The sequence below is a fragment of the Syngnathus typhle genome, linkage group LG19 (assembly GCF_033458585.1).
Source record: "Syngnathus typhle isolate RoL2023-S1 ecotype Sweden linkage group LG19, RoL_Styp_1.0, whole genome shotgun sequence".
In the NCBI taxonomy this organism is placed as follows: domain Eukaryota; kingdom Metazoa; phylum Chordata; class Actinopteri; order Syngnathiformes; family Syngnathidae; genus Syngnathus; species Syngnathus typhle.
In genome coordinates, this window is record NC_083756.1 from 6,017,871 (window position 1) to 6,038,719 (window position 20,849).

Consider the following 20,849-nt stretch of genomic DNA (forward strand, 5'->3'; position numbering starts at 1 on the left):
TTTTTTTAACAGCAGAGGGACATTACCGCCTCCCAAATGTAAGCCATCCAATTGTTTAATCGATTGCGGCAACTAAAAGCTTGTCACGGCGCTTCCATGCAACATCACGTCTCGTTCACATCAGCGAGCATCAAACTGTTCAAATATATACATGACGTGTACGTGCTGTTGTGTCAACAGATAATAAATATAATATACGATTTTCCGTGCTTCTCGGTTTTCTACATGTTAATACAATCAGGAGACACACACACTTCCCAGCATGCCACCTCCCCCACGCTGCCAATAAATACGTCCAAAGCCATTTTCCATGAAATCCTACTTTTAACCCCTGTGACCCCCCCCTCACACACACACTTTCACTTCTACACAAAGCCCAACCCCCACTAGTAGATGGATGTGAATTACGGCCACTATGTGTGATATGAATCCAGTTTGTGACAAGAGCTCATGGAGTTTTAGCTGATTGAAAATCCGATGTACAATGGTAAAGTTAATTCCTTCCAACGATTTTTATTCGATTGTACAGGTGTGTCAATGAAGTACAACTTCGATTCTTCATTACACCAATAAGGGAATTCCCACTTCCGATATTGACAAAAGTCACCCATCACTTTGCTTTGTCCATGAATGTCCCCCGTGGGATCAATAAGAGATGCACGAGGCTTTGCAGCTCATTCTATATGGTGTTTTTGTTTTTTGGATGTTTGCCTTCTTGAATTTCTTTTTTTTTTTTTTTTAGCAAAGAAAAATCAATATCACTGGATAATTTTCAGAGTCATTTGAGATAAGAGCTCTGCTTTCAATATAGACTATAATGGTTAGCCCGTATTGATTTTTCTTAATCAAATTCAACCTCGTCATGCTATGTAACATAATATTCATTGCATACAGACTCACCACCTTGAATATCTCCTCGTAAAATCATTTCTGGAGCCGTTTTTAGAGGCTGACCACAACGTAGGGTTGTTGCCTTGGTGATAGAATGAAAGTTCACTACGCTCTGTGCAATTGCAGCTAACGTGCACCAAACAATATAATCTTGTCTTCCATAATAATTATACGCAAGTCACTGTGCATAGAGCAGCGTATGCGCATGCATGGAATTGAGGTGACACTGCGGAACAAACCATCATCAAACGTCTGCCGCAAACGTTTTGATGCAGAGCTCACCCGACATTTTCACAGACTTTGAGATTTTTCTTGGTGTCGTCTTGATTAAATATACATAGGGAGCATTTATTATGTATTACGCTGGTCTCAAAGTGTACAAAAGTAATGTGCATCGGTGACAGTATTTTGTATTGTGGCACTTGCTGAGCTACCTGCTGTGAAGGCCAACACATCTGATCATTCATAAATATTGAGATGATGTCATCATACCATCTCTTTTGTAGGTTAGGAACGTGTTGAGATACTAAAACACCTACTTTTCCTACTCTGTTTGATGCTCGTTAGAATTTCCATCTTTCCGCTTTCACTTTCCAAAAATGAAGATTAAACCATAGAAGGTGGTTTTGCACTATTATTTTTTTCTTTGAGTGAAGAGAAGGCAGGCTTTTCGTTTCATTGTGTCTGACATGTCGCTGCTTTGGGCTGAACTTTATTGAGGGCATGTTTAGTTTCATTTCCTTCCTCTATTCTGTTTCCTGATTTTTTTTTGCTGCTCTGTGTGGGAGATGTGTTCAGCTGTTGTAATACTTGCGACAAGCTTGTGTTGTTGGACAACAAGGTAACAGCAACTTCCCAAGCGTAGGAATTGGGCCGAATTGGAACTCATTCTAGTCAAAAGAAAATGCTGCAGTTAAAATAAGCAATGGAAAAATCAAACCCTTTTGAGCCTTGGATGCTTAAATTACGCAACCAATTTGGGACAACAACCCATTCAGGGTTCTTTTTGGATATATGAGTCCATAGGGGGGGGCAGACAGTTTCTTTGTTGGCCAGTCCCATCACTGCTTTTGTCTTTCCATCTCAAGGGTCCCATGGGTTTAAGACCACAGTGGCGTCACATGGGTTGTTATTGGCCAATGAGAAAAAAGCTGCCAGGGGGCCCTCATGAATAATGCACAAAAAAAGGGGGGGGGAATTAAACTCCACCCCCAATTATGTAAATGTAGCTATGAGAGGAGCTGACACTGATTTAAACTAAATAGTGATGACCAAAGTCTATTCTATGTTAATATTTAGAATTTGAAGAAGGTTACATGAAATAGCAAAAGATGACATCATGTGTTCATTAACTTCCACTGTATGACATTTGCAACTATGTTAGCACACAAATTTCGCTCTACATGCATAAACACGGCCATGCATAAAAGAAACTGACTATAAATAGCCCAATTGGAGTCAAGTCATGCACTGTGCATGAACAGGACAGTACAGTTCTTTTACAGCATTATGTCATGACTCACACTAATAATGTCTCGGTACTATTAGCTGCAAGTAAATGCAAATTCTCTTTCAAGCTCAATTAAGTTTTGCCAAGGTAGATCCTGCACTAGTTGTCATTATAATTGCAAATGTTGATTTAAATTGTCCACTTGACCTGCTGGAGCTGACAAGCGGTTTGATCGTGAGAGACCTAACTACGTATTATATTGACCCGGCCACTGTGGTCATTGTGTTTGGAGAGCTTTTCCAGGAAACAGGCCTAATACGACTCTCCATCCACGTGGCACGACATCAATACAAATGATATTTTCGATTTTAACCGGTTCTTAGTGTGTGTGACTAAAGTTGCTCGGCAGGCTTAGTCGTTTCGCAGGCGCTGTGTGTGGTCACGGAATACAACACTCAATATTAATCTGGCTCCCTCTCTGGCTATTGAGGCAGATGCTATCTGACAAATAGGAAACATGTGGCCATAACTCTATCTAGCATAGACAACGCATAGACATCTCTCAGGTTTTGTTTTCCAGTATGACTAGACTATTGGCAGCAAACTTGATGATTGTTACTTTAAGTCTTGTAGAGAGAGAAAAATAATCTAAATCACATTTTGCCATCATCCACTGTTTTCATCAACCATAAACTGAGGAACATTTTAATGTTATTGTACAAAGATGACCAAAGAGAAATATAAAATAACCAAATAAGATTGTTAACAGACTTTTGGGATTGTTACAATAAATGGGTTTGACGTAACTCAAGCATCAAATTGGGTTTACTTAATTAATATCACATTTAAAGTCTGTTTCCACCCTGACAACAATGTGTGTCTCATAAAACGTTGACCAATACGATTGGGATGATCCGTTATATCGTGAAATAGCGGAGGCGGTATTATAATGAGTAATATGCAGCCACATTGGAGCCAAAGTTAATAATTTCTTGAAGCAATCATCCAGATCGTTTGATATATAACGCCGAATTCTCAAACTACTATTCTATACACATGTGCGTTGCAGAATATGTTGTTTTACCTCTATTAGTTTGCTAACAAATTAAGCGACCCTTAAAGTCGCGGCAATGTTAAGGAAGTCTGGCGATGGCGCCGCGCTGCAGTTTGACAGCATAGCAATATGTTTCATTCTCATCTTACCTGTGACATTTGAGGTCGCAGGTTGATCTCCTTTAGGTTGATCGAGTGTGGCCTGAGATTGTTGAGAAGATGGCAAAGAAGGACTCCATCCCGGAGTGTTTGGGCCAAATCGAATACCTGCGCAGTCTCCCACGTAACCCGATGGTTCACTGGAAGCACCTTGCAGTTAATCAGCCACAGCGCACACTGTCTCCAATACTCCATCATGACTATTCTCACGACAAAAAAAAAGCGTCTTCGACAAGCTTTTGAAGTGCGCTTCCTTTTAGAGCGCGTCCATGTTCCAACCCGATGAAAATGGAGCAGAGTTGCGCATAGATGGGCCGCAGTCGATGTGAGGTTGACAGCCGTGTGTGCTCGTATGACTGGATGGAGCGCACCCACTCGATCTCTCTCACTCGATTTCTCGTTCTCTCTTCCCTCCCCCTCATCCTCTTCCGCTTGACACTGCATTACATTGCAGAAGACAGAGAACACGCTCAGAATTTTGCTTGTTGTAATGTGCAGAATATTAGCACAGGGTGGAAAGTGTAAATACAGTGATCCCTCGCTACTTGGCGTTTCGTTTATCGCGGCTTCACTACATCGCGGACTTTTTTTTTTTTCAAATTAAAAAAACATTTAAAAGTGAAAATAAAACTTTTAAATTGAGGAAACATGTGTCTAACCTTTAGGACAATGGGTTGTATTTAGATTTCACTTAGCGCGGGTGGTTTTTGGAACCAATGATTCACGATAAACGAGGGATTACTGTACTTTGTTCCTGGTACTTGAGTATATTTCTCAGGTGGGTCACTCCAGAATTGTAGAAAAGTTGACAAAATGTAACAGTATGATGCTGTGAAGTTCTCCAACACTGCAAACAACAACGACAAATAATACTTTTTCATTTAGGCAGCCATTTATGCCAAAATCTAGTTGTAGATTGCGAATGGCTGCTTTCTATTACTTTCTTTCCGGATTAAATACACCATCTCACAAATTGTCACTGCCCCCATATGCATTATATCTTTTGACAATGAAAGCCATTTAGAGCTCCTTCCCCATCCATCTACTCCACCCTACCGGCGTCAATTAACAGTCAGACGACACCATTGTTTCCAACACAGCGGTTCCTGTTTACGGCATTGTACCATGACAAAAAGGTCATTCAGAATTTGTCCGCTACCAAGCTCATTAATGCTCGCTACTTATTAACGCTGATTAAATTGATACATGTCGAGGCTGAGGAAGAACCCTTTCGGTAGATATTGATAATGATTGATGATGGATGTTAGTTATTAATTGTGAAAATACAGAAACGTATTATTCTACTGTACTAGAAGTTTATGTTTGTTTCTGCTTGTTTCCAGTATTCCAGAAAAGAAATGGGAGCAAGAAAAAGAAAATACAATTGCATAAGTTCAAGAAACGGCAGGCAAAAAGTGCACAATGTGTGACAACGAATCCCCCGAATTGCATTTCTAAACAGCAGCTGAGCGCACGGCCTTGTGGAAACAATGCATGTGCAGATTAGCCGACAGATTATGTATGCTGTTGGAAAAAAACAGCCAAGAGCTAGAACTCTTCATCCCTGCTCTATTTCTCGCATGTAGCTCATACATCTTTATACTCGTGCAAAAGTTTCAATAGAAATGAGCTGTTTTTTGAGTCTTTGTTAACTTTCAGTCGTCTGCTGCTATCTTCCATCCGGTTCCATGGCCGGCATAGCACAGATGACAGAAGAGGTGATAGGCGGCCGGAAGCTGATGTGCGTCTTAGCACCGTTCTCCTGTTACACTTTCCTCAAGCGCATTGGAAGCGGGAGGATTATCAACATTCATTGGATTAATTCAGGACGGGATCTGAAAGTTCCCCAAGTGCGCTTTAACCTTGGTCTTTATGTTTCAATTAAGCTTTAGTAAAGTCAAATTTTGTGAAAATGGACATCATGTAAAATTTCGGATGGATTATTTGCCAGTCTGACATTTTTCAGTGACCCTGATTTTATTTGTGTTCATTGTTGTTAACCTGAATTGATTGGGTGAGTCTATTCTGTGTGCTGAAAGGACCATCAGAGAAATAAATGGCCTGGGATTCCCCCAAGAGAGATCTGGGACAGGCCTTGCGGGTCTCATCCGAGTGGAATCACCAATGGGGATCAGCTGGGAAAGCATCAGGATGGAGGCAATGGAGTGGAAGGTGAACATGACGCATCAGAATGGCTTCTAGTCATCATCTGGAGAGTCTGAAAGCTACTTCAATATGCAGCATTTGTCACTATTGAGCTGGAGGGTTTAAAAATGGATGAGATAAAAGCATCACTATGATATATTTGACTTAACTTAGCACATCCTCTATTTTGTCATTGGAGCTTCGTTATCAGGCGGTGGTACACTCCGCCTACTTTTTAAGGGACAGGATCGTGTCAAAAGACATCAAGTGAACAGCAAAGTCACAAAGAGACCCAAAGGTAAAGGATTATTGCACTAACAACTGATTGCATTAATATTGAGGCTCATATTATTATTATTATTATTATTATTATTATTATTATTATTATTATTATTATTATTATTATTATTGTTATTGTTATTGTTATTGTTATTATTATTATTATTATTATTATTATTGTTATTATTATTATTATTATTATTTTGGTTGTCATATGGTGTATTCAGACCACAAAAGTTATTTGGTCCGCTTGTTTGGTCCGGACCAAAAGCGGATTTAATTTTTTTCGTTTGGTGCGCTTCCTATTTCGACTACATTTTGCGAGCAAAGTATATTATGTAAACACACCCACGCTTATGACGATCTGTGCTCCCATTCGACACAGACCCGGAACCGGAGGAAAACATACGAGCTGTATTCCTGCGTTGCATATTTGTGTTGTTGATTCGGATCTACGTTGTTTTTGTTCACACTTGAAGCAAACCGATGTTTCTTTAATCCGCACCAGGATTTGTTTGCGTGTATTCACACCTGCACAAAAGGTCCGGACCAGCGTTACACTCGAACCCAGTCAGGTCTGAATACACCCATAGTATTGCAGTGTTTAACTTGAGTTGCTGTTTTTTCAAATGTGTTGAAAGCAGATGGCCATGAGTGTGCAAAGCAGAGCCCTTGGGGCCGTTATAGGGGCCGCTGTAGCAGATGCAGCAGGTGAGATAAAATGTCCTCAATATGCTGAGAAAAAAATGTTTTGTAGACCTGTAACATAAATCAATTAGTTGTTTTTATCTCTAAATACATCATCGGAAACTTTAAATGGTTTTGTAATGCACTTTCATGCAGAGTAAAACCGATTATTCGATTAATCGATTAATACTTGTTACTTAATATTTGTTGCACTACTATTTTGCTATCCAGCTCTGTAGAAGATGAATTTACCATATAGCCAATTACATTTTAATAATTTTTTTTATATATAATAAAAGTTGTGAAAATTGAAGTTAAGGGTATACATTAGTTATAAGGTACTCAATATTATCATTGGTTATTTTTTCTTCTATTATGTAAGCCATAAAACCAGACAAGTTGGGTGCATCGAGAGGCAACTGTTCGAGCTGATATAAAAAAAAAAAGGGGGGGGGGGCCTCTCCATATCTAAAATGAGCAGCTAACAGCTTCCCAATAGTTTCCTTCAAAGTAGACTCAGATATGTTCTTGGTTTCTGTGTCAACTGCATGTGTGTGTTCTCCAATGCAGCCCAGCCCATGCACTGGATTTACAATCTAGACAGACTCCGAGAAGTTCTCGCTGACCTGGAACCCACACCAGAGTTTCGTGCCGACTCTGCAAATCCTTTTTACCGCAGGAAGACGGGCGAGCAGACGTGCTATGGAGACCAAGCTTACGTCCTGTTGGAATCATTGAGTCAGTGTGGAGGTACACAACTGAGTCAGGCGAGACAATGTGTCATATATTGTAAAAACTTTTTTTTTTTTTTTAAAGATTATTTTCAAATGTGTCATCACCGCTGGGAAAGAAGACGATTAGCAAATTCCCTGAGAAAAATAAAACTGTGATTAAATACTAAAATAAGATAAACTGATTATTTCAAGAAGGAGCCAGATTACAATGTTGAGCAATTTTTTTCGTGTCGGCAGGTATCAACGTGGAGGATTTGACTCAGCGTTTCTACAAATTCTTTGGCCCGGAGACAGTGTATGACCTGCCAGTCAATGACCCTTACCGCAAGGAAGGAGGTACACTAAATGTTCACTCATTACTAAATTCAAAAAATAATTTAAAAAATAATAATTTTAGGCCCCAAAGCTGTCCTTCCGATTGATGGTCCATGGAGGCATGCGAGCATCAAAGTTTTCTTAAAAAATGTGGATTCCGGCAAAGAAGAAACTGGTAAATAACAACAATCATTACTAACTGCTAATTAGCATTGTGACATATTTTCTTTTTCTTTTTTTGAGGCTGTGACAAGGACTGCCAAATGGACGGCATTACCAAGCTAGCCCCAGTGGTAGCTTTTTATGCCGGCCGACCTGAAATGCTGGACCAAGTGGAAAAAGTTACACGGGTGACCCAAAATAACGACATATGTGTGGCTGTGACATTGGCTGCGGCTCGGTAGGGAGAGAAAATAAAATAAAAAAACAATGACGACATTCCATTCTTAACATTTGGTTTCTCGTTGGAGGGAAAGTTGTAAACCTCAACCGGTTTGTCTGTTTTATGAATGTGGTCAGGTTTTTGGAACATTTCATTCTGAATGGTCCAAGTTCCAAAGCTCTGGAAGCAGTTTTGGCTCAGTTGAATGATCCACAAAGACAAAATCCTCAAGAGCTTGATAATGCAATCATCGGTGAGACTATGTATTTAAAAAGCATCCTTCAAATCATTCACAAGATAAATGAATCATTATTATCATTTATTGCTTTTTATGTCTTTACGGAAGCACATGTCAACGAGGTGAAGAAAAACCTGGCCAAGCCGACCCAGCAGCTCATACCCGCTCTCTTCACAAACACATGAGGTACATTTGATGACACAGCAGAATTCTCACACCCCTCTGGTTCTAGCCTTTCATCTCCCCACTAATGATCTCCTTTCAACTGCCTTCTTATTTTCCCCCTTCCTACTGTGTTAACCGTCTTAAGTTTTACAAGACTCAAAGGTGGAGACGATAAATACTCGTGAAAAATTTTGCCCCTGGGAGGTTAAATTATGATGTTCGACTAAATTGCAGTTTTTTGTGTTCAGCTTTGCCCGGTGCGTTCCAAGGAGCGCTACATGGAGTCCTGACATCCAGTCGATTGGATGAAGGCGTCAGGGACACCATGCGCTGCGGGGGATGCACCGCCAGCCGAGCTTCTTTCATCGGCGCCTGCTTCGGGGCACAGGTCTGGGAACGACCCACAGAATCCGAGTCATACAATATCCTGCAATTATTTTTTTTTCAAACTCCAAACTTGTCTTAAAATTCTCATGGCTCCTCATTCTGGGGATTTTTTTCTAAATTGCAAGAAGTTTAGCTCCCTGTTGTGGATAAGCACACACACACGTTACATCCATTGTCACACTTTTAAAATGTGCAGTTTAAAATGGCAACGTGTCAAACGACTCCATTGAGGGAACGCGGTCAGAAAAGCAAGAAAAAATCATTCGAAAGGTTTTGGATGCATCTGGTAAAATCGAATCAGAAAGCTGGACTGCATGAATTTCTAATCAAGTATGGAAACGTTTGGATTTAGGCTCGAGGCCGGCTTGATTTCACTTCTCCATTTTGGAAGGGTAAACGCTGATCTGGCCCGTGTTTCCAATGTGGGGGCGGGATGGTGATAGCTGCGTCAGCTACAATGACATCATAGCAGCATGATGCTGCGTAACCTGCCAAGAAATTCTGCAAAGAACACGACACACAGTAAACAGGACAATGACCGAAGTCATTTTTTTTTGCCTTCTGTCTCCTTACCACCTTCTAAAAAGAACACAAATTTGAGTTGTGCTACTTTGGAGGTTACATAATATAAAATTGCTATGTTGTGAAATAAGTTTGAGCCTGGAGAAACTTTTCTTCCCCATATGTGTCACTCAATCTTATTTTAATGATGTCTTTGCAGACTGGCCTCCAAGGAATCCCCGAGTCCTGGAAGACGAGAACCCTCAGATATCCTCGACTGCTGGAGCTAGTTGAAAAGATGTTCCAAAAATCAACTTAAATCGAAGTTGCGGGCTTTTCAGTGCTTGTTACTTTCCTTCAGTTGCAGATGTGTTTTGAAATGACAGTTCGTGACGGTCTCGTTTCAAAAGTCTCCGACTGAACGAGACTTGAATTTGTTTGTCGTGTCAAAAAAACCCATCAGTTGCTGATAAAGGATAGTGTTACTTGCATGTGCGTGATGTTTTAATTGAAGTTCCCATGATGGATAGTTGAGGTTTCTTAAAGTCTGGAAACTTTTTTTTTTTTTTGCTGAAGTGAAGAATTCATTTGGTTTTCGTCTTCCCACTCCACGGAGCATGTTTGGTTATTGAGAAGTGAAAGAGCAGATTTACTACTGGAACAACGTGAGACTGAAAATAATGCTTCCCTCAGAGGAGCTGTTCTGCCTTCTGAAAAGTGCTGACTTTTCATTTAAAGCACTTACCACAACAAGTCTGAAGTTGAGAACAGCTTGATCACTTTTACATTACAGATGTAAAATAATATACAGAAATATAACAACCGGTTCATCTTTTCCCAGAGTGAAAATATTTTCACTATAAAAATGTCAAAGCGTGGTTTCAGAATATCACATGAATGAAGCTGATGATGAATAAATTTCCACAACATTGTTTCGTTGGGTAAATATGTAAGAGTGCATAGGTAACAAACAGAAGGAAAGTCTTTTGATTTCTCCCTGAGCCTGACTTCCTCCTACACAGCGGGTCGTCGTGCATGTCTGGCATAATTATATCCAGACCTGAAGAGTTGTTGTTTTGTTTCCCCCCAATCTGCCAAAATCCAATTCCACAAGGGAGCTTTTTTTTTTTTTTTATATAAATTGGTTGTCAACTAAATTGTGAACGGATTGACAATATTTTTATAAGTTCAAAAACTATCCCATGTATTAAATTTGGCATTGACAAGGTGCAGAGAGGCTTAGTTATGACACCACTTGTGAATGTTGTCACGATTGTATATTTTGGAGTCGAGCCTTGACAGCAAAAACACACCCACGTTCACTGACATGAGACAGATGAGCCTCCTCCTACGAGTCCCAAGTGACTCCACCACCTGGAGTTAATATACATGGCATTAAAATACTGTTATATGTGCACTCTTACTGTCAGCATACAATATTTTGGATTGGAAAAAAAAGCCATTGATGGCTGATGATTGAGAGGTCAAAAGTTCATGGCCATGTAGTGATAATGATTGATGTATGGACAGCACGGTGGACTAGTGATTCGCAAGACTGCCTCACACTTTTGAGATTCTGCATTTGAAGATTTCTTCCAGCCTGTACCTGCATAGTTTTCTTCCTCTCATAGCATGTTAGGGATTTTTGAAGATTCAAAATTGTCCATTAAGTTAAAGCTGAATGGTTGTCAATATGTGCCCTGGGGTTGCCAGGCAACCTGTTCATGGTGGATGGACAGATTTATATGGATTGTGTGGATGCAATATATAAACCACAGTTGTAGCGCTAAGTAATTGCAGGGAATGGGGCCTTCCCGATTATTTGTTTTTATTATTTGACAATTACTCTAGGTTATGTGTGTACATGCAGCTGATTATCTAATTTAAAATAAAAAACACACAATAATTTTTGCCCCAAACGGTTTACCTTGAAGCCAAAGCACAAAAAACAACAAAGTTTTCAAAGCTTAGTGTGCAACAAAAGATCGTAATGACAACATGACCCCTAAACGTGACGTCACCAAAATCCCGCATGCGCAGTATAGATCAAGTTGCTTTTGATGAAGAGGGAATACTCTTGCTGTACTATCATCTTTGTTACATTCAACAGCTGGGTGGAACTCCGGACAAAACTTGCTTCAGTGACGTTTTGCAAAGAGATGGAAATCGGACTGCTTTGAAAGAAGCCTCCCGTAGTATCAAGATTCACTTATCACAATTGTCATGGATTTTAATGTTAAACGTCTCGCTGCAGATGCGGGTACTTTTCTGAGCCGTGCTGTGCAAGTAAGTTTTAAACGTTTTTGCTAGTGGAAGTTATTGCTAATTAGCTGCTAGCTTACCCTCCCAGATACCTTTGAAAATGTCACAACTTCGCCACTGGCTGTGTTGTCTAAATCAATATTTATTAAACATGGAGATGTTTGTAACAACCACACGTCAACTGCAGCAGGCAATGTTTGCGTGCCGATTAGTTTAACAAACGATCAAAACAGGCCTCTATTAAGATAATGCTCTTCATTAGCTGGACGCATGACGTTGAATTTTGTCCATCTGATAACATGAGAGGTTCCATCCCAAAAAGTATGCTTAACGTTACAAATAATTGTGTTTGGTTCGTTTAAAAGTTCACAGAAGAGAAGTTTGGCCAGGCTGAGAAGACAGAGTTGGATGCCCATTTGGAGAATCTTTTGGTAAGAGCTGAGGCCACCAAGCAATGGACAGAGAAGATTATGAAGCAGACGGAAGTCTTATTACAGCCCAACCCAAGTAAGAACATATTTTATTATAACTAAATAGGATAAATACATTCCATTTGTACAGTATGTGGAATTTTACGTTTGCCAGCACATAAGATCTTCAAGATGTTGGATGAGATCAACTGGATTTGTATTTTTGTTTTCCTAAAGGTGTATTTCCCAAATGTGTGTCACGTTGTTTGAAGCTTTCTTGTGCACACTGTGTTCTATTTGACAGTAGTCCGTACATGGCTCCCTTACTGTTGTCTCATGACTTTGTAATTGAGTTTCCCTTGTAATTTCCAGATGCCCGACTTGAGGAATTTGTGTATGAGAAATTGGAAAAAAAGGTCCCGACACGACTGAACAATCATGAACTGTTGGGCCAGTCTATGATTGACTCCGGGAATGAATTTGGTCCTGGCACTGCTTATGGTGACTATCATCTATATTTTTGTACCACATACAGTCTATGCCTGCTATTACCCAATATTTTGTTTGTGCTGCTCACTATTGTAGGAAATGCTTTGATCAAATGTGGCGAGACCCAGAAACAGATTGGCGGCGCTGAGCGAGAGTTAATTCAAAGTTCTGCCATCAATTTCCTGACCCCATTCAGGAACTTTCTCGAGGGGGACTTCAAAACAATCCTGGTGATTTCTCATTTGATGTCATTCACACAATGCTCGTGGTTGTATAACAGTTGGCCTGTAGTCAGTAAACTATACCTGACGAAATGTTTGAAAAATATTTAGTGGAAAAAAAAAACCAGTACCCGGAAATTGTTTATTTGTCTCCAGAAAGAACGAAAGCTGCTGCAGGTCAAGCGCTTGGATCTGGATGCGGCCAAAACAAGACTCAAGAAAGCCCGCATGGCTGATGCTCGAGCTGTGGTATGTATGTGATCCTAAATCATCGCTTTTCATCTAGTTGTTGTTTACATTTTGAGTGTCACAGTTATTTCAATGTTGAAAATGTTTCTTCCCGAAAAATATGAGGCAATGTCCTCTTGAACAAAGTTGTAAGGCCGTATGAAGTCACATGACTCTGTGTAAATAAAACCTCAGATCCTCAATTCCAAAGTTTTGTTGTTAATACTGTGTTGTGTGGCATTCAAAGTCGCACTTTTGTCACGTCAAAACAAAGGCATGTCGCCTTAAGTGCGATCCGTAGTTACACGGCAGCTGTGGCTCTAACTTGTGTCACTGTTTTTAAATTGCAACGCAGCAGATGTGAGCAGAGGAAGTGACAGCGGTAAGTGGAATGTTGGAGCTATGTTTGACCTTAGCAAACAAAACCAAAATTCATCCAGACATCCATGCACACAGCAAAAGCATCGCATCCCCAAGTCACTTGTCTCGTGTGTCTATGGTGGAGTTGATCTAAAAAAAAAAATAATAATCTCTCCCGCAGGCAGAACAGGAGTTGAGAATGACTCAGAGTGAATTTGACCGTCAGGCTGAGATCACCCGACTGCTGCTAGAAGGCGTCAGCAGCACCCATGTGTGTATATTGCAAGTTTGCCCGAACACAGCGCGTCATCTCAATCGCACGACACATTTAGAAAAACTTGTGTTGCGCACAAAAAATTTCAAATACTTTTCTTGCCTGACAGTTGCCAAAGTGCAAACGTGATCTAATTACTGCTAATGCGCTTTTATTGCACTCAAAGGCTTGTTGCATTAGCCAAGTTGTTATCATGCTAGCATCAAAGCAGCTGAAATAATGAGGCTATAAAAACATGTCCGGATTTGAAGGCGAAGCGGGTGACTTAACACATTTCTTCTTGTGCGGGATCAGGCACACCATCTACGCTGCTTGAATGATCTGGTGGAGGCTCAGACGATATACTACGCGCAATGTTACCAGTATATGGTGGATCTGCAAAAGCAGCTGGGAAGGTACGAGAATCGTTGGGGGACAATCAAGCAGCTTTTTGGCATCTCACTCTTGTTTCTCCTCTCCGCTGCTAGTTTCCCGTCAACCTTCTCCAATAACAACCAGTCGTCAGTTACGGAAGGGGCCAGCATCTCTGTGCCCACCATACCGGTGTCGGCCTCCCTGCCCACCTCTTCCAGCCGCGGCGGCTCTACCGCCTCGGGCGGATTCAGCGAATTGCGCAGCTCCAGCGGCAGCCGCAAGGCCAGAGTCCTTTACGACTACGACGCGGCCAGCAGCAGTGAGCTTTCCTTGCTGGCTGATGAGGTAAGCCACTCTTGTACAAGTGCTATCTTGAATTTGAAGTGTTTTTTTTTTTTTTTTTTGGGTGACAAGCACTTGACATGTCTCCCGTGTGTGTTGTCAGGTTATCACAGTCAGCAGCGTGCCAGGCATGGATTCAGACTGGCTGATGGGAGAGCGAGGCAGCCAGAAGGGCAAAGTGCCAATTACCTACCTGGAGCTACTTAACTGAGTCTTCGGATATGAGCTTATGCTGCCATGTCAAGTTACTTCCACAGTATATATATTAAAGGAAAAAGAATAAAAGTCCGGCACTCTTAGTCAGGATACTTGAACTCAAAAAGCTGGAGTAAAATGCATGCAAGTGAAAGGAGGGGGGGAACGGAGAAGATGTTTTAGTATCCAACTGCCTTACATTTCAAAAAAAAGTTGCCTTTTTTCCATGCCTTTGTTTTTTTATGTTATCCAAACAGCAGTATGTTCCAGAACATCTCCCAAAGTGTTTTTGTTTTGTTTACATAATATGAATATCTCAGAAATGTGTACACATCTCAGATTGTTGCCGCTAAGTACATATTTTGGAATCTACTTCAGTCACAAATGCTGGGCGATGCTAGTTCAAGTCGTTATCTCACGGTGGCATTACGGATAACTTAAATCTGAATAGGTTTAATCATAATGAATGTTGTACATGTGTATGATGTGGTAGTGGGAAAGTTTAACATCATTTGTGAGCAATTTTAAGTGCCAGATGAAATTCGTAGCAACTAAATCCCCAAATTTATTTAAAACAAATTATAAAAACTTTTATTACGCCATCTATTTTGTCTTGCATTAATTGCAACACTGTTGAGATGGACAAGTTGTTCAAATGTTTTTTTTCTTACATATTTATTGCGAATTGGAAAACCTAATTGTCACATCTCTGTAGGAAATGGTCAACCCAAGGCTACTTTATTAGTTTTAAATTATTGCTACATGCATTGTTGGCAAATGATTCGATTTTTTTCATATGACGCGCTGAATAATATATCTTTGATATCATCTGATCTGATGTGTGGCACGGCTAACACATCAGGATCCTACCCCAACCCGAATTGCATCTCAGTATCAAATGGTGCCTTAATTACTGTGTGAAATCCATGCTATTTGCTTGATAACAATTGGAAAGTGGAAACATTAATAAAAGATAAAATACAAACTTGTTTCAAGAGTTCTTTCTTATAATTTAGTAGTTCTATGACGTTTTGTAATGAACAGTGAAGTGTGCAGATCGTGCCACCAGGTGGCAGTATACTACTGTGCCTTATATCAACGGAACTACTGTGATCAACCTAACAATTATCACAATAAAGTCCACAGCAATGATCTTTAATTTTTATTTGTAAACTATGTCATTAAAAAAAAAAGTCCACTTTGAAGATGTTTATGGTTTACACCAGGGGTCCCCAACCACCCAGTAAGAATTAAAAAAAAAAAAAAGGGGAGATTCTCTCCCAATTACATCCGTCGCTGCATCTATGTCTCGTGACACAGGTGGATTCAGGTAAAGACGCTCGTAGCAAAAAAATGAGTAAGAAAAAGAGATGTTTGGAAAGTTCTTTATAAAAAGTTGAAGGCCCAATGAGGAGACAGAAGAAGAGGCTACAACTTCCAAGACAAAGAAAACTGGATTTAAATCAAGGCAGAATATCCCGAAATCGCCACAAAAGCACAAACCCTGCTTCTCTTTCTCACATTGTATGTGAAGCAAGATTTTCTGCGGTGACAGCGACCAAAACAGCAGATACTTAATGGTGAGTTTTATTTTAATGTGGTTTGTATTTGTTTTAATGCCAGTAGTATCATTTTATTTCATCATATTGATATATATAATAAGTTGATATATTTGTATAAAGGCCAGTCCTTGAAATGATGATCTTACATGTCCGTGGCGCAAAAAAAAATCTCCCACAATCTACTAATGTAGACTCAGCAACTTCACATTAAGCGCTTCCTCTTTCTACAAATAAGTGTTTTTGAACGTGATAAATACTTGTGGTTTGTATTTCTGCTCTTGTTGAGAAAACATCATTCAGTTTGCTGAATAATTATATTATATTTAATGAGCAAAAAAAAAAAAAATTAAATAATTGTCTACTTGCCCCATTTAGAAAAAAATAATTATGGTAGTTTCGATTTATACTTCTTCAACCGCCGTGACCTTTGAGCATCACCACAGCGGTATTCTGGTTACCTTCTGGTTAGGCCTCATGCATTCTGCTGTAACGGCAGATATCAACAACTTGCCCGCTCCTCAATAATTCATACAAACTGTTGAGAAATTATTATTTTTTAAAGCTTGTTGATGCATCATTTCTGAGAGTTAGTAGGTTAGCGAGCACGAGGATCAGCATTCAAAAGTGCCCCTCATTGGCCCTCCATCGGATAGGAAGGAAACCCTCCTCTTTGAGATACGGAACTGGGCAGTGTGCTGTACACTTGCGCAAAACAGGAAATTTCTTGTTTCCTTTGCTGCTTATAACAACAGCTTGCACAACACCACTTGTGTGTGTGTGTGTGTGTGTGTGTGTGTGTGTGTGTGTGTGTGTGTGTGTGTGTGTGTGTGTGTGTGTGTGTGTGTGTGTGTGTGTGTGTGTGTGTGTGTGTGTGTGTGAAGCGCACGTTCACACAAAGCTAGGCGCCACGGCCGCAGTTTTACATTTTGTGGTTTTGCACCACATGCTAACGGTGCATGCAGTGGGAAATAAAATCTTTTTTATAATGGTTAAAACTTTTATTGCCAACCCTAATCAAAGCACCACAGGATAAAATGATCATTGTTAGCCTGTCAATAATCCACCAGGTTGTCCATCAAACGTTAATGCTGGACTGAAAGGTAAACGTACATCAGTAGGACGTAGGCTTTAAATATTTTTTTTTGATTGATTTGTGGATCACTTTGGGCTTGAGTGTGAGAACTACAATAACAACAATGCCCACGAAAGAAATGCAAATGGTGCCAAAAAGCAGGATGTACCAAAAAAAAGATTCTCCGCTTTCGTCACGGCACAAAAATGAGCGGTAATGCCGAATGCTGCGTGTTTGGAAGAGATCCGCGCATTCGATGTCCGACTGGCCGACCACGTGGACGGTCTTTGTTGTCGTGAAAGTCCTGAACCATTCGCTTCGGCAGCAGTTGAATGGATTCCCCGTCAGGAAAACGGTGTGAAGTTTCGAAGCTAACGCGTCGGCCTGATCCGAGGGAATCGTCGACAACTTGTTGTCCCTCAAATCGAGCTGTCTTAAGTCAAGACTTGACACTGAAGCCGGAAGATCCTCGAGGGAGTTGCATGAAATATTCAGAGACTTCAGATTTAGAAAATCTGCAAAGTCCAATTCCCCAACGTGTGTGTTTCCCAAACCTAAGTGCTGTAACGTTCTGCTCAGACTTTTGATCGACTGCTGGCCTCTTAGTCCAGGGTTGTCGGAAAGTTCTAAATGCGTGAGAGCGAGTCCAGAGAATGCAGATGGTGGAATTCTCTCAAGATGGCTTCCCTTGAGAAAAAGCTGCCTCAAGGACTCAGTGGTGTTCCAGGCTACACCTGCCTCACGGAGACATTTCCCTATGTTGCTGTAACTGAGGTCCATTGACCGAAGACCCGGTAAACTGAACAATCGTCTCGAGGATGAGCAGTCCAGATCGTTCCGGCTGAGGTTAAGGTACGTCAAGTTGCTAAGCGTCCTCAGCGTAACATCATCCGCTGCAATCTCTATCAGTCCGTTGTCGCTAACGTCCAACTCCAACAAGCTAGCCGAGAATCGCTCGGATGTTAGATTCAAGCTTTCCAGACAGTTGCTTCGTATCCGCAGTCTGGACAGGGATGGCATTTTACGGATGAATCCCCGTGGGAAGTACTGCAACTTGTTTCCTCGTAGATCTAGAAGCTCCACCGAGGAGACGTCGCCGTGAAGGCTGTCGTCCCATAGCTTAGCCGTGACGGTGCTGGTGTTCCTCCCCAGGTTGTGGAAATCGACAGTGGAGGTCAAGTTTGGGAATGTGACGTTGTCCGTTAGGTGCTCATAAAAACTCACAACGTTGTGGGACAGGTGGAGATTGCGTAGGCGGCTCATCTCGGGTAAGAACGGAAAGAAGAGCAGCTGGTTATCGGATAGATCGAGCGTCTCGATTTGAAAAGTGACGTTCGCGTCCGGCCTGGTGATGAACCATTCGATGAAGTTGTGGCTGGCGTTTAGAACCACCAGCTGGCTCATGTGGAAGTCCGTCAAGCAAGGTAGATAATTGAAGGCCAAGTTGAGCCGCTGCAATCTGGGATTGCCGTCAAAGGCGTTGTCGATCTCAAACAGGAGGTTCCTCTGCAGGTCCAGCTCTCTCACCTGGCGAAGATCTCTGAACGACGTCTCGTCCAGACGCCGTAAGAGATTCCCCGAAAGATTTAAGTACTCCAGCGATGTCAGATTTTGAAGAAGGACGGCAGCCATTTCTTCATCTAACCGATTCTCGGATAGATCTAAAAATTTGATCCCGGGCAGCGTCTTTAAAGCATCGCTGGTTTGCGTGTAGCTAACATACAGATTATTCATTGCCAAATTAAGATTTTTTAACAATTTGGTAGATTGAAAAGTGTTTGGATGCAATCCTTCCATCTGGTTGCAGGCTAAACTGAGGGTAGTGAGCGAGGGATACTGAAGAGCGTCGTCCTGTAGTGTCTTGAGAAGATTGTGATTGAGTTGAAGTTCTTCGGTGCTGCTTGGTAGTCCCGCCGGTACCGACGTGAGGTTGGAATTGTTGCAGAGAGCCGTTCGTTGCGTCTGCACACACGGAGAGAGAACACACACTGCTCGGTTATTAAATTAATTAATTTTGACCTTTGTAACCACCATTTTGTTTTTTGAATATTACAGTAGTATGAATGGGAGAGCTTACCATCTTACACTGACTGTGTTGTGGATGACTTGAGGCTGGTGCGAGGAGGATCCACATGGGTAGCAGTAAGCAACAGATGATGGACGACGTGCCGTGAACTGACATTTTAACATCCTCACTGTTCACAGGACAAAGAGGCTTTTTACGGAAAGTCAGAGTCCTCCCTTCTTGTAAATTTGATTTCCAAGCAGCATTTATTTATTTTGTTTCCCCTTTTTTGTTTTGATGTGTATTAACTCACAAGTTTTTTTTTAGTCTGATGACTAATATAAAGCCAAAAGTGACTCAATTTAATAACACATAAAACAATAATCGATAATAGAATTTTTGTCATGCTCATATCCCCTAATTACATTCAATTTACATACATAAGTCTGACACTTAATATATTTTTTAAAATAAATATTTCTAACATGTATTTCTTTTTTGTGCAATAATAAACACATAAAATAAATATAAATAGTAAATAAATAAATAAATAAATAGAATAAATAAATACAAACTTGCAATAATAAATAGCGAGATCAGCAATGTGCATTGCGCCAATAGATAAACATTCAAATCAATCCTTCCCATTGCTTCTCAGACAGCACCAGTTAGCTTTCCAATCCTAAAAAGTGCATAATGCATCAAACTTACAGAGGTGGTAAGGCGTGGATCCCCCGAGCCACCGCTGCCTGCACCCGTGACCATATCGCTGCTTCTCTCTCGGCCGTCGTGCGTGTTCTTCATGTGCCGTCCTCTGACAGAAGCATTGACACCTCGCTTTTACTATTCGCGGAAGCATGCAACGGAAACCAGGTCACATGGACAAGCTGTAATCAGAGAGAGGTTCTCAAGCTCAAAGGGGCCACAGGAAGGCAAATTCTTCTTAACTTTTCTTCTTTCTCGTCACCATGCAGAGCCCTGCTGTTATATCTCACTTATTAGAATTTCTGTCGGGAGTGCAGCTGCTACCACAAAGCCTGGCAGAGTGCACTTTTTTTAACTTGGCCTCTTGTGATCAGATATGGAGAGGAAACCAGTCAGCGTACACACCCTTCCTGCTCGGTTTGAGGACTGCTGCTACAATATCGAGTAGTTAGTCTTGTATTTTATCTATGGAATAGTTTCGGCAATCAGAGAGTTAATTGCATTATTTAAGAGGAAGCACAAGAAGTTTGTTTACGAGAATACGTTGAATGTTGATATTGTTTGTGGAATGTGAATTAGGCAGCACAATTGACCCCTTTTTATCCATCTTAGGGGTCGGCCATTTTTCCACTGGTCTCTGGTCACAGCCAATCAGGGCTCACCAATTTTATGTAGCTGATTAGTGATGGATAAAACGGGTAGATTTTGCATGTTTGATTCATATTCCACAAACGATGTTTCAACTAGTTGGCCTGCAGAGGGCTGCATTTCAACCCAAATGATTTATCCTTGGTATCCACCCAACAGTGAAAATAGGGAACAAGGAATAAGGAAGTCAAGTGGCTCGCTGGGCCATAGGTCATGAGTGTGGCAACAACAATCTTGTTGCACATGATTTGTTGTGGCGAATCAAAGGTACCTAAAAACAAGTACTGCTCCTTTAAAGGCTGTACGGTATGATCATAAGTGGCACAATTAAATGTC

At 40.9% G+C, this 20,849-nt stretch overlaps 4 protein-coding genes across 7 annotated transcripts in view; 2 read left to right on the forward strand and 2 right to left on the reverse strand.

Moving 5' to 3' along the window:
• Window positions 1–3,925, reverse strand: part of LOC133143648 (guanine nucleotide exchange factor VAV3) — a 29,292-nt gene extending 25,367 nt beyond the window's left edge. Inside the window, exon 1 of the mRNA XM_061265713.1 lies at window positions 3,545–3,925. Coding sequence (XP_061121697.1) covers window positions 3,545–3,751 — 207 coding nt within the window. The 5' untranslated portion in view covers window positions 3,752–3,925. The remainder of the gene's footprint in view (window positions 1–3,544) is intronic.
• Window positions 3,926–5,906: 1,981 nt separating this feature from the next.
• Window positions 5,907–9,877, forward strand: selenoj (selenoprotein J). Of its 4 annotated transcripts, none has more exons than XM_061265766.1 (10): window positions 5,907–5,996; window positions 6,622–6,688; window positions 7,235–7,414; window positions 7,636–7,734; window positions 7,796–7,888; window positions 7,957–8,113; window positions 8,233–8,348; window positions 8,442–8,519; window positions 8,747–8,886; window positions 9,607–9,877. In XM_061265766.1, exons 2-10 carry the CDS (start codon window positions 6,622–6,624, stop codon window positions 9,703–9,705), a joined length of 1,029 nt encoding a protein of 342 aa, XP_061121750.1. In that variant the 5' UTR covers window positions 5,907–5,996; the 3' UTR covers window positions 9,706–9,877. The 4 variants fall into 4 exon arrangements, with proteins under 4 accessions (XP_061121750.1, XP_061121751.1, XP_061121748.1 ...); XM_061265767.1 differs by having other exon boundaries at window positions 5,978–5,996; window positions 6,619–6,688; XM_061265764.1 differs by lacking the exon at window positions 5,907–5,996 and adding an exon at window positions 6,344–6,519 and having other exon boundaries at window positions 6,619–6,688.
• Window positions 9,878–10,025: 148 nt separating this feature from the next.
• On the forward strand, window positions 10,026–15,506 carry LOC133143679 (endophilin-B1-like). Its single transcript, XM_061265768.1, has 9 exons — window positions 10,026–11,672; window positions 12,014–12,155; window positions 12,431–12,559; window positions 12,644–12,777; window positions 12,925–13,017; window positions 13,538–13,627; window positions 13,925–14,025; window positions 14,098–14,329; window positions 14,430–15,506. Exons 1-9 carry the CDS (start codon window positions 11,610–11,612, stop codon window positions 14,535–14,537), a joined length of 1,092 nt encoding a protein of 363 aa, XP_061121752.1. The 5' UTR covers window positions 10,026–11,609; the 3' UTR covers window positions 14,538–15,506.
• Window positions 15,507–15,890: 384 nt separating this feature from the next.
• Window positions 15,891–20,216, reverse strand: nrros (negative regulator of reactive oxygen species). Its single transcript, XM_061265679.1, has 3 exons — window positions 19,872–20,216; window positions 19,233–19,350; window positions 15,891–19,117 (listed from the first exon to the last, which is right to left on the reverse strand). The coding sequence occupies exons 2-3, from the start codon at window positions 19,335–19,337 to the stop codon at window positions 17,195–17,197; spliced, it is 2,028 nt and encodes a 675-aa protein (XP_061121663.1). The 5' UTR covers window positions 19,338–19,350; window positions 19,872–20,216; the 3' UTR covers window positions 15,891–17,194.
• Window positions 20,217–20,849: the final 633 nt, after the last annotated feature.